General features: G+C 42.0%; 1 protein-coding gene across 1 annotated transcript; it reads left to right on the top strand.

Annotated features, from left to right (window-relative positions):
• The first annotated feature begins 6,226 nt into the window (after nucleotides 1-6,226).
• LOC128322406 (parathyroid hormone 4-like) lies at nucleotides 6,227-12,136 on the top strand. The gene is made up of 3 exons (XM_053243582.1): nucleotides 6,227-6,279; nucleotides 7,086-7,192; nucleotides 11,591-12,136. The coding sequence occupies exons 2-3, from the start codon at nucleotides 7,101-7,103 to the stop codon at nucleotides 11,964-11,966; spliced, it is 468 nt and encodes a 155-aa protein (XP_053099557.1). The 5' UTR covers nucleotides 6,227-6,279; nucleotides 7,086-7,100; the 3' UTR covers nucleotides 11,967-12,136.
• Nucleotides 12,137-12,983: the final 847 nt, after the last annotated feature.

Here is a 12,983-nt window from a genome sequence, read left to right as displayed (position 1 = left end):
GCAGTGGGTTTTCCTCCCTTCTTCTCCAAGAGATGCCTCACGAAAGCCTGTTTCAGTGCTGCTGGAACTTTACCCTCTTTCAGTGTGGCATTTATTAAATCTGTGACCCATTCCTCTAGCCTTGATCAGATCTGGCTGACTGAATAGACCAAGACTGGCCCCTGTTCTTAGCTGAAGGGTTTCAGCTAAGACCTTAATATTGGTATATAGAGGATAATTTTATTTGTTTGAAGATGACAATGGCAATTTTTTTAAAAAAAGGTCAAACCTCTTAATTATAAATGCTTTTAGAACATAGCCAGTAGGCACCTTAGTGTGCTTCTAGTTGGGCTCTAGTTAGGCTCATTTTGCATCTGTACAAACATGAGTGCAAAGTATTTTCCTGTGAAAGCCTTACTGTTGCCCAGGGATCAGAACAGGAAGCTAGCTTTGTGCTCTGTTGGTCCCTTGCAGTTGCCTGGAAGTTATGTGACTCAATGGGATACCAGCACAATTTGAAGTACCATTTCTGTACTGCAGTGATTGGAAATGCTGGACACAGCACCTTATCTCTAACTGTAGAGCTGTCTGGATGTTCTCTTAAATACAGGTTCTCAAGGATAGTGGAGCTGAGTAGCCATGGCAGTGCACTTTGTCCATGATAGAATTCTTTAAGTGGTCATTCAGCTAGCATCCTTTAATTTATCTGGCTGACATTCACTTGCTCACATGAACGAAATTGTAGTTGTAATGATAACCACAGCAGTCCCTCAATTAATGTCCATTAAATTAAGGAGGTTGTAAAGGTAAGTTAGACAAGATGTTTTAGACTTGACTTTGCCTATTGCTTATTAGCCTGGAAACATGTAACTAGGAAGCTACACTTCCATGGAGAGATAATTTACTTTATGGGTTTCCATGAAACCAAAGAGAGTCATAAGTGTGCCAAGTTAGCAACCTTATTTTAACATTTTAATTGCTACAGGTTTTGACCTTTTAAATAAATTGGCTCTTATGCCAGCAATTGAAAATAAGGACACAAAGCAACTAGCCATTAGTGAAAAGCTGAGAAACAATACCTTAGGATAAGCAATCCTAAGCAACAGATGGTACAAGGAAGAATCAGTTGTGTCTATGTACTGAAATTTGGCTCTGTTTCTTCCATTATTAATATGCAAACATGAATATGATAAATGAACATTACACACACATATGCAGCACTTTTCAACAAATAGTTCCCAAAGTGGCTTACATCGATATAAATACAAAGATAAAATGGCTCTCTGTCCCCAAAGGGCTCACAATCTAAAAAAGAAACACAAGATAGACACCAGCAACAGCCACTGGAGGGATGCTGTGCTGGGGAGGGATAGGGTCAGTTGCTCTCCCCCTGCTAACGAAAGACAATCACCACTTTTAAAAGGTGCCTCTTTGCTCAGTTAGAAGGGTACACAATCCTAATATCTCAAGACACAATCCTAAATTTAGGTGTAACTGCAAATGAGGCATAGAGTAGCTGTGTCAATATGGCTATAGCAATATTCTGTGCAAGACTGGTGGGGTACGTATACCTTGAGACCAGTTAAACATAGGAAGCTGCCTTATACTGAGAGAGACCATCTAGCCCATTATTGAAAATGATCCTCCAGAGTCTCAGACATCTTTCTTTCTCAGGACTGAGCATGATACTTTTTGAATGCAAAAAATGTACTCTGCCTCTGAGCGACACCCCTTTCCTATCTGCCCCAATTTGTGATATTAATATAGCAGGTTGCTATCTCGTCTCAAGCTCATAAGCATGTCCCTCAGAGATGACTCTGGGTGATTGAATGCTTGAGCCTCCCACAGTCTAAAAAGGAACACAAGAGAGGCAACAGCCACTGGGCGGGATGCCGTACTTGGCTGAAGAGGGACAGTTGCTTCCCCCCTGCTAAATAGAAGAGAGTTGCTACTTTTAAAGGGGCCTCTCTGCTCAGTTAGCAGGGGTTGCTATCAGAGGGAATTACAGGAGGAGGAGGAAGAAAGGCAGATATGGGCAGGGCTTCATTTGTGGGAGTGCAAACATCCCTTGTCACCTCTAGCATCTTCAAAATCAAAATCAAGTTACAGCACCCAATACTGGAAAGTCTAGACCTAATTAAATTCAGAAATTGGTTCTTCTGTCATGCTATGTGTTAGTAAGCCATTTGAATCTATTTGGTTGTGTTGCATTCGCTTGGGACCAACTTGTACGATAAGTGGAACAAGCCTAGTGACAAATTGAAAAGATGGTGGCGGAGGCAGGGAAATGTATCATTTTTAGCAGTAGCATAAATATCCCACCAAATTCTCTCTTGGTGGAGTCTTCACATCAAAAATATGTTGGAATGAGCTCCAGTAAGCGCTGGCCCAAATTAACATCTGACCAGAACATGCCAGGAATGATAGTTCCTCTTCTCACTCATGTGCTCCATCTCTCTCTCACCAACTGCCCGCTAGAAAAATATACTGACTCATAAGAATATAAGAACAGCCCTGCTGGATCAGGCACAAGTCCCATCTAGTCCAGCATCCTGTTCCACATGGTGGCCCACCAGATGCCTCTGAGAAGCCCATAGGCAAGAACTGAGGGTATGCTCTCTCTCCTGCTGTTGCTCCCCTGCAATTGGTATTGAGAGGCATCGTGCCTCTGAGGCTGGAGATGGCCCACAACCACCAGACTAGTAGCCATTGATAGACCTGCCACCATGAATCTGTCTAAAAACCTTTTAAAGCCCTTTTCAAAGCTATCCAAGCTGGTGGCCATCACCACGTCCCATGGCAAAGAATCCCATAGATTAATTATGTGTTGAGTGAAGAAGTACTTCCTCTTGTTGGTCCTATATTTCCCCAATCTTCATTTTCATGGGGTGACCCCTGGTTCTAGTGTTCTGAGAGACGGAGAAAATTTTCTCTCTGTCCACCCTCTCCACTCCATGCATAATTTTATACACCTTGGTCATGTCTCCCCTTAGTTGCCTCTTTTCCAAGGTAAAGAGCCTCAGATGCTGTAGCCTAGCCTCATAAAGAAGGTGCTCCAGTCCCCTGATCATTTTGGTTGCCACTTTCTGCACCTTTTCCAGTTCTACAATATCCTTCTTAAGATACGATGACCAAAGCTGTACACAGTACTCCAAATGTGGCTGCACCACAGATTTGTATAAGGGCATGATAATATTAGCATTTTTTCCCCAATCCCCTTCCTAATTAGTCCTAGCATGAAATTAGCCTTTTTCACAGATGCTGTACATTGAGACGACACTTTCAATGAGCTTTCCTCCATGACCCCAAGATCTCTCTCCTGGTCAGTCACCAACAGCTCAGATACCATCAGCGTATGTGAAGTTGGTGTTTTTTGCCCCAATGTGCATCACTTTACACTTGCTTACATTGAACCGCATTTGCCATTTTGTCACCCACTCACCCAGTTTGGAGATATATTTTTGGAGTTCCTCACAATCTGTTGTGAATTTCACTACCCTAAATAGTTTGGTGTCATCTGTATATTTGGCCACTTCGCTGGTTACCCCAACTTCTAGATCATTTATGAACAAGAACACTGGTCACTTCCTACCTACCTCCATTGTGAAGATTGTCCATTCATTCCTACTCTCTGTTTCCTGTCCTTCAACCAGTTACCGATCCACACGTGAACCTGTCCCCTTATCCCAGGACTGCTAAGTTTACTCAAGAGCCTTTGGTGGAGAACTTTATCAAAAGCTTTTTGGAAGTCCAAGTGTCACCAAGTGTCAACTGGATCACCTTGATCTACATGCCTGTTGACACTCTCAAAGAACTCCAAAAGGTTAGCGAGGCAAGACTTTCCCTTGCAGAAGCCATGCTGGTTCTCCTTCAACAAGGCCTTTTCTTCTATATGCTCAACAATTTTGTCCTTAAGTATGCTTTCCATCAATTTACCTGGCACCAAAGTTAAGCTGACCAGCCTCTAATTTCCCCGATCCCCCCTGGATCCCTTCTTGAAAATTGGAGTCACATTGGCTACTTTCCAGTCCTCTGGTACAGAGCCTGATTGTAGGGACAAGTTACATATTTTTGCTAGGAGATCAGCAATTTCACATTTGAGTTCCTTCAGAACTCTTGGGTGGATGCCATCTGGCCCTGGAGATTTGTTAATTTTTAGTTTTTCAAGACAGTTTAAAACATCTTCCCTTGTTACCTCAAATTGGCCCAGTTCCTCAGCCACAAAACCTGAAAAGCTCAATTCTGGAGAGGGTATATGGTCAGTATCCTTTGCCATGCAGACAGATGCAAAGAACTCATTCAGCTTCTCTGCAATCTCCTTATCCTCCTTAATAATCCCTTTCACACCGTCATCATCTAAGGGTCCAACCACTTCCCTGGCAGGTTTTCTGCTTCTGATATATTTAAAGAAGTTCTTGTTATTCCCCTTGACACTTCTAGCTATATGCTCCTCAAACTCCCTCTTTGCATCCCTTATTGTGTCCTTGCATTTCTTTTGCCAGAGTTTATGTTCCTTCCTGTTCTCTTCATTTGGGCAGGACTTCCATTTTCTGAAGGAAGTCTTCTTCTCTTTTATAGCTTCCCTACTTGTTAGCCATGCTGGCATCCTCGGAACTTGGTGGTATCTTTTCTCCTTCTTAGTTTACATTCCAACTGTGCTTCTAGTACTGTGGTTTTAAAGAAGTTCCATGCTTTCTGGAGTGATTTGACCCTCCTGACGTTCCCTTTCAACTTCCTTCTTACCAGTCCCCTCATTTTTGAGAAGTTTCCTCTTCTGAAGTGTTGGACTTCCTTGACAATTCTCCACTTGCATATATGCTGACTTGGATCACACTATGGTCACTGCTACCCAATGGTTTTGCAACTCTGACATCTCGCACCAGGTCCTGGGCACCACTCAGGATTAAATCCAAAGTCACCATCTCTCTGGTTGGTTCTGTGACTAACTGTTCTAAGGCACAGTCATTTAGCATGTCTAGAAATTTGGCCTCTCTGTCATTACCCGAATGTGAATTTACCCAGTCTATGTATGGGTAGTTGAAGTCACCCATTATTACTGCGCTGTCTCTCTTTGACGCCTCTCTTATTTGTTTCTCTAGGTCATTCTCAGTGCTTTGATCTGGAAGGTGATAGCACGACCCTAGTAACATATTTCCTTTCAGTCATCATAATGTTACCAGTAATGATTCTGTGGAGGACTCCAGTCTACCTAGGTTTTCTAGCTTATTGGACTCTATCCATTCTATGTTATACAGTGGTGCCACTCCTCCCCCAATCCTTTCCTCCCTGTCCCTTCTATAGAGTTTATATCCTGGAATAATCATGTCTCACTGGTTCTCACCATTCCACCAGGTTTCTGTTACACCCACTATGTTTTCATTAGTAACCAAGTACTCCAGCTCACCTATCTTGGCTCCGAGGCTTCTGGCATTGGTATAAAGACACCTATAGCTGCGTCCCTCACCTGGTGTTGGCATGTGCTATCCCCCTTACCATCATTTGACCTATTTGGCAAGCTGTCCTGTGTCTCCTTCTGCTCAACTACCTTTGAACCTCTTAGTATGCAGCACAACACTGCACTCATTGGTGCTGGTCCAGAGATGCATATATAGCAATTGTCTAACAAGGGTAATTCCTATCACAGGGGACAAGCAAACATATTAGGGGCAGATGCTTATTTGCATTTGGATGTGAAAGCAAATCTCTTTACTGAGATCCAAGCTGGATAGCCTAGCTCAGTTTTTGTATGCATAAGGCCTTACCTGTTTGGAGGTATAGCACTGCAAAACTCTCCTCATTCCTGTGGGCTGCTCTGGTTTTCCATGTGCAGCAGAATCTCATGTTCCATTGAGCAAAGAGAAGGTAGTCAAAGTTAATGGAGATGTGCTTACATTTGGCTGCCTAGTGCCCCAGTGATCAAAAGCCTCTCACTCATCTACCTTGTTATTGATCTACACCACAGCTGCATGGTTTTATGATCCTGTGAAAATGACAGGATCATTGCAACAAGATGAGGCATATTTCAAATACAGGAGGGCGCAGTGCCTTAATCACCCACCAAATAGTAGATTTTTATTGCTCAAGAGTTATTGTCTTCAGGGAAAGCACATATTTCATTTGTACAAGAAAAAAGGCCTTAGTCACAAAATGTGGTGTGCAGTTCACACCTATTGTTAGTGAAGCTACAGATCAACTATAAAAGAAGCTGAGGAGACACACAGTCACTGCAGTAGATGTTTCACTTGAGTGTCACTAGCAACCAAGGAGACCCAGAGAGATCCGCTTTACCATATTCCAATAGTAAGTACTCTACCCGATAATGTCCTTTTAAAACTGTAACACTTTTTCCAAGTAATATTTATGATATTGTCTACTGTAGGTAAATGTATAAGGATATTTGCGTTTGCAAATTCTGCCAATAAGTAATGATAATACTCTAAATAAAATGTCACAGATACAATGGGATTTTCAAGAGGATCTTTTTTGTGTGCACATATTTTACTTAAAACCAGTTGTAATCTAGGTCACTAGATTTGCTGTCTGCTTTCCAAACACATATGTTTTTATAGATATGTTATGCAAATGTATTCATTTTCATGGGGAGATGGCAATGGTAAATCCCTCCTGTCCCAAATCCCAAAGACAACTACAGGGCTCTGTGGTTGCCAGGAGTTGACACCGACTTGACAGCACACTTTACCTTTACCTTTATATTAATCTGTTAATATGGAACAAATGTATTTATGAAAGGGGGTGTTTGGAATACCTTTTGGGAAGATGGTTCTCTATTGCATAAGATGGTTTTCTATACCAGATTTTGTGCTTTACAAATATTAACACCTATACAACAGAATCGTATGGCTTTTGCCCCTGTAAACATACCTTCTTATGGTACCTGTCTTCTTTACTTTGCTTGTATTAGTATATATAAATTTCTTTTGTAAGTTTGAAATCTTTGAAAGAGCAAAAAATATATTCCTTTAAAATTATATATTTAAGTCTAATGGTTGAAACTGCTACTATGCTTTAATTTTATGAGCTATTATTTAAGTGAAAAATATTACAATTGGATTTCAGTTTCTATTTTATATCATGTTGTTGAATAGATTACAAGACAGAAGATGCTCTTGTCCCAAAAATATCTACAGATGGTGACATGTCTGTCAATTTTTTTCCTTGCTTGCTTTGCAACGTGTCAACAAGAAGCTGAAAAGTAAGAATAATATTTCCAGATAAAATTTTGATTTAAAGCATTATTTTAATAGGATTACTTTTTTTTACTGCTTTGCACAATGCAAAATTTACTCATAAAATGTAATAGTGTACAATATATATTCATGGAAAGTAATCATATGCAAACAAGGGTTTAATTCACTGCAATCTGTTTTTGTTTGTTTTTGTCCTTTCCCTCATTATTTTTCTTAAAATATACTACAAAAGTTTGGCCGATGTTTTTAAACGGAAGATTGTCTGTATTGAAAGCCACACAATAGTTAAGGTAAATTGAGATTCCAGTTGGAGTGTTTTTCTTTTCATGTATTTCTTCCATTGTGCGTCTCTTCTTGAACTGCTAACAGTTCACAAATAGTGGCGGACACTCCCAGAGCAAGGAAGCACCGGCGCAGCGAGAAGAGCAGACTAATAGCACTTCCAGACTAACTGTACCAGGGAAGGGGCAATTTCTGATGACCTCCTCTTCCCCAGGGAGCCCTCTGTGCCACCTGAAACTATGTTCCTGAGGGCTGCGCAACTCTCAAGGCTGTCAGCCAGTGACAAGATTGAGCAGGCTAATCTTCCCAAAACACAAATCAAGAGCAAGCTAGACATGATGAAGGGAATCACCTGTGTTTTTTGCTTGTCTACCCTGTTCACTTATAAAGTGAGGGTAGATATATGTGTGTGTTAACGAAAATGGGTGCTTGAGTCAGGGAGGCTGAACTCTCCTTTGCCCTACCTCCCTGCAGCTTAGCAGCTGAGGAATGCCTGAGATGATGGGAGTGCAGAAAGGAAAGGCATTAGAGGATTGAGCTGCTCTCACCCATGCATTGCTTCTAAAGTTAAAATAAGATACCTGCATACCGCTGCTTTATATGTGAATGGGATAGACATATGAATAAACATTGCTGCCCCTATTATTTATTATTATTATATTATTATATATTATAATATATAATAATATTATATATTTATTATTATTTCTTGTTTACACAGCCAGACAGGTGTTATTGACTGGTTTGTTTTATCCAGACATCGAGTCCTTCCCAAGGACCTGGGATGGTTGAATATTATTATTATTATTATTATTATTATTATTATTATTATTAATTATTATTATTATTATTATTATTATTATTTAGATTTCTATACCACCCTTCCAAAAATGGCTCAGGGCGGTTTACACAGAGAAATAATAAATAAATAAGATGGATCCCTGTCCCCAAGGGCTCACAATCTAAAAAGAAACACAAGATAGACACATAGTCACTGGACGTACTGTGCTGGGAGTGGATAGGGCCAGTTACTATCCTGCTGCTAAATAAAGAGAATTGTTACGTTAAAAGGTGCCTCTTTGCCAAGTTAGCAGGAGTGAATATCTATCATATCTAGTCTGGAACTCAGTAGGCTCTGTTAGGTCAACAGGAGTTATAATAACTAGAAATGTAAAATTTGTCTAACAATTTGCTATGCTACCTTAATTTTATATTGTGAGAAATGTCACTCTGAGGGACTAAAATTGAATATCTGAAAAAAGCCATGCAAATAGTGAAATGTGCACTTTTGACAATGCTGATACACTTGTATAGTCATCTAAGGGTCCATTCAGATGATGCTTTTGAACACACAGTTAGTATATCTGTGGTATTTTTATACCCACTTGGATAAAGAAACTAGATACAGACCAATGTGAGTAGCTACATTATCTCTAGTATTTAAATACTGGGTAGAAAATGTATGTTTTTCAATTAGGATGTTCATTTGTTCATGTGTAGATGAATCTAATCACACATTGAAAGTATCATCTGAACTAGCCCTAACTTTTCATACATCAGAGCAAAGCTAAAGTCATGTAACAACTAATTAACATTTGCTGAATTTATTATCCAATTTTTAATCAAAGAGATAAGCACATGAGTCCTACTTAAGTATATCTAACATGGGAATTGCAGCCTTAAATAATTAAATGCTTGATAAAGTGGAAGAAGAGCTTTGAGACTGACTGGAATGGACATATTCCCAGTGTGGATTATTTTAGGAATGCCGTGTTACCTATCTATTCCTATTGTGGTCAGCCCAATTTTGAAATTCTGGGGGGGGAATTAATAGTGCAGGGGTCAAGCCTTCCACGATTGATACTGGTCTATGCAATTCCAATTCAGAACCCAGAAATGCAATGGGTGTGTTCACATGATCACCACCAAGCCCATATGTTGTGTGAGTCCGCTGACTGGTGGTTCCTGTCCTGTCCACCTGAGATTTTTACTGATTTTTTCTGCCCACCTGGAACTGAGTTGGAAGTTGAGTGTAGAAAGTCCATAGAATCTTGAGTGGACAGGTCACAAATTGCCAGCTTCACGGTTTGCATGACATGCCTGCCAGGAGGAATGAGTGCTCGCCAGGAACCTCTGGTTCTTGCCTACTGGATTTGATGGCAATCAAGTAAACCTGCCCCATGTAATGCTCATTATAAAGGTTGAATTGCACCAGATGTTTCAGCAAGATTGAAATTGTCCCTTTTAAAATAAATTATAATTATCTATTTCATTTATAACTCATTTTTAAATTTTAGATATCTAAGTGTCATACAATAGCCACCTAATGGGTGAAAATGAGTTGACTTACAAACCAGAGGTTGCCGGTTCAAATCCCCACTGGTATGTTTCCCAGATTATGGGAAGCGCCTATATCAAGCAGCTGCAATAAAGAAAGATGCTGAACGGCATCAACGCATACTGCGAGGGAGATGGCAATGGTAAACCCCTCCTGCAATCTACCAAAGACAACCACAGGGCTCTGTGGGCGCCTGGAGTAGACACTGACTTGATGGCACACTTTACCTTTACCTTTAAGTGTCTTACAACATATGTGCACTAATAAAACAGGTAAAATAAAATAACAAGTTAAAATGGATAGTAGTGGTTTAAGAATCCAGCCAATGATAAAACAATTTCAAACAACAGAATTAAAAACCTTTCAGAACAGGAAGGTCTTCTGAAGGGCAGGAGCATGCCTAATATTTTAGGAAGGGAGTTCCACAACTGTGATGCCACCACCGAGATGACCCTGGCTAATATCCTGATTAACGAAGTGCCTGTGCGCCTCCTCCTGCACTGTAGACTAAAAGCCTCCACTGGTCATGTGGGGGAGCAATTTTTGCTGATCTCTCCCACCCCTGGAAGTACTCCTTGCCAGGGGCGTAGCCACTATTGGGTGAATGGGTTCGAAGAATCCGGGCCGCCGCCCCCCAGGGGCCGCGCCTCGCAGCCCTGACACCCCCCACCCCACCTCTGACATCAGACATGGGTGGTGCTGGTTTAGCTCCCGAGCAGAGCTGCACGGCGCCGTTTGGGAGTTGGACAGCCAACGCTGTGTTCACAGTGTGGCCAGGAGTGGCTCTCCACTGCCTTTAGGCAAGGAAGAGCCACTCCTGGCAGCACTGCAAACGCAGCACCAGCCTGGCTCTAACTTTTGACTGGGGCCGCACAACCCCTTTCGGGAGCCAGACCATGCCCCCCTCATCTGACACCAGATGTGGGGGGGGGGCCTGTCGTGGCGGCCAGGCACGGGCTGCTCGCAGTCTGGCTCCGCCACTACTCCTTGCAAACAGGAAGTGGGTTTCCTAAGGGGTGCATGACCCACAAGGATCCACTTCTAGGTCGCAAGAAGTGCTTCCAGGCACAGGGGAGAGTCAGAGAAGATCTCCCCCCACCCTGCATATAAGAGCTGCCTTAGTCTGGAAGGCCGCAGCAGTGCACACCAAGCACCAGTGCTTTGTTTGTTAGGATTTCAGCCCCTGCCTCAGGTACCTACTGGCTGGGTCTCTTTTAATGGCAGGCCAGAAAGTGAATTCTGTTTACTCTCAGATCTCAACACTCTGTGATCTCAACACTCAGGCAGGTTTTTTAGGAGAAGATGGAGCTTAAGGCAGGGCTGTACAACGTTGGCCCTCCAGCTCTTGTTGGAATTCCACTCCCATCATTCATTCATTCATTCATTTGATTTCTATACCGCCCTTCCAAAAATGGCTCAGGGCGGTTTACACAGAAAAATAATAAATAAATAAGATGGATCCCTGTCCCCAAAGGGCTCACAATCATCCCCAATCATTGGCCCCTGCAGCTGAGGATGACGGCAGTTGTAGTCCAGCAACAGCTGGAGGGCCTAAGTTCTGAAGCCTTGCCTTCAGGTAACGAGGTCCCAGCTTTAAAGGCCAAAACTGCCAGTACTTTAAATTGAACCTGGAAGCAAATGGTAGCCAATATAATGCCAACAAAATTTATCCTTCTGAGTGAAGCACTCAGTGTCAGCCAATAAGCTCTGCTAGGAATGTTTTCTCTCCCCGTGTTGAATATATGCTTCCTCTTCTAAACTGTGTTGCCATTTCATATTTCAGTAAAAGAGCAGTGACAGAGCACCAGCTCCTGAATGACAGAGGGAGGGCTCTTCAAGGGCTGAAGCGACTGATGTGGCTCCACACTGCCATCGGCGGAGTGCACACAGCCAGTGGAAGAGACATCTCTCAGGCACACATTATGTGGACTTCACCAAAGAACCAAGACCTGTATGACAGCACAGGCAAGGAAGAGACCCCAGACACCATGAGGCGACTGTTGCTTGGATTGCTGGAGAAACATTCACCTTTTGCTGTGAAAACCAATGTGTTACACTATCTAAAGAATGCAAAGGGTAGTCAGGATCTTCAAGACCTTTCTGGCTTATTCCAAATTGGGGACCAAGAAGAAAAAAGGAATCTCAGTGCTCAGATATAGATCTCTAGGCTTAATCTACTGCACCCTGTCCATTCTGTGAAATATACAGTGGTGTCTTGAGGGAATGCAGATGAATTGCAAAGAAAAAATATTTGTGCCGTTTACTACTCCTTGGTATTGTTCAAACACAGCCTCTTATAAAGGATCATAATGTTTTCCCTATATTTTGATTAAAGAGACTTGGTATACAGGAAGTTACAAGGCTCAGATATTTCCCTTGTAGATAGCATGAACATTCCATAACTGCTAGTGGTATTGCCAGAAGTGCACTGTAATCCCTACTATCTAATTCACTCCACATTTGCTAAATACTTGTATTGATAGCTTTAGGTATTCTGATTCTCAGTATACCTGAAGGTTCTGCCAGGGTGGGTGAAAAGTAAGGACCTCCTGTGCTAATTTGCTGCTTCCCGCTCCTGTACATCAGAATTACAAAGGTGCCACTGTTCCCATTTTCTCCCATAACCCATTAGCATTGTGGTTAGATAAAAAACAATGCACATGGCTGACCTAACTCTATGAAAATAGTCACACTGGAAAGCAAAGTCCAATACTGTACTCAAATATTCATTTTTTTCACATGAAAATAGGGTAGCCAGATGGAAAAGAAGGCAGCACTCCTCTACTCTTAACAGATGCATCGAAGAAGGTATTTCAGCTGATGCCGCTTGTCACGTAAGGGAAAGAATAGCTGTGCTGCCTGAAATCTCTTCTGTTTGCATCTATGAAAGATACAGGAAATCTATTCTCTGTTCCATCTGGCCACCCTATTCCAAATGTATATCCATGGCTCTATGTGCACATTCACAAAGAACCTGCTGAAGAAGCAAAGAGAGCTAGTCTTGTGGTCGCAAGAATGACTCGTCCCCTTAGCTAAGCAATGTCTGCCCTGGTTGCATATGAATGGGAGACTAGAAGTGTGGGCACTGTAAGATATTCCCCTCAGGGGATGGAGCTGCACTGAGAAGAGCAGAAGGTTTCAAGTTCGCTCCTTGGCTTCTCCAAGATAGGGCTGAG

The sequence above is a fragment of the Hemicordylus capensis genome, chromosome 4, assembly GCF_027244095.1.
Source record: "Hemicordylus capensis ecotype Gifberg chromosome 4, rHemCap1.1.pri, whole genome shotgun sequence".
Taxonomy (NCBI): Eukaryota; Metazoa; Chordata; class Lepidosauria; order Squamata; family Cordylidae; genus Hemicordylus; species Hemicordylus capensis.
The sequence above is the reverse complement of the archived record's forward strand: the minus strand, read 5'-3'. Positions and strand labels throughout refer to the sequence as shown.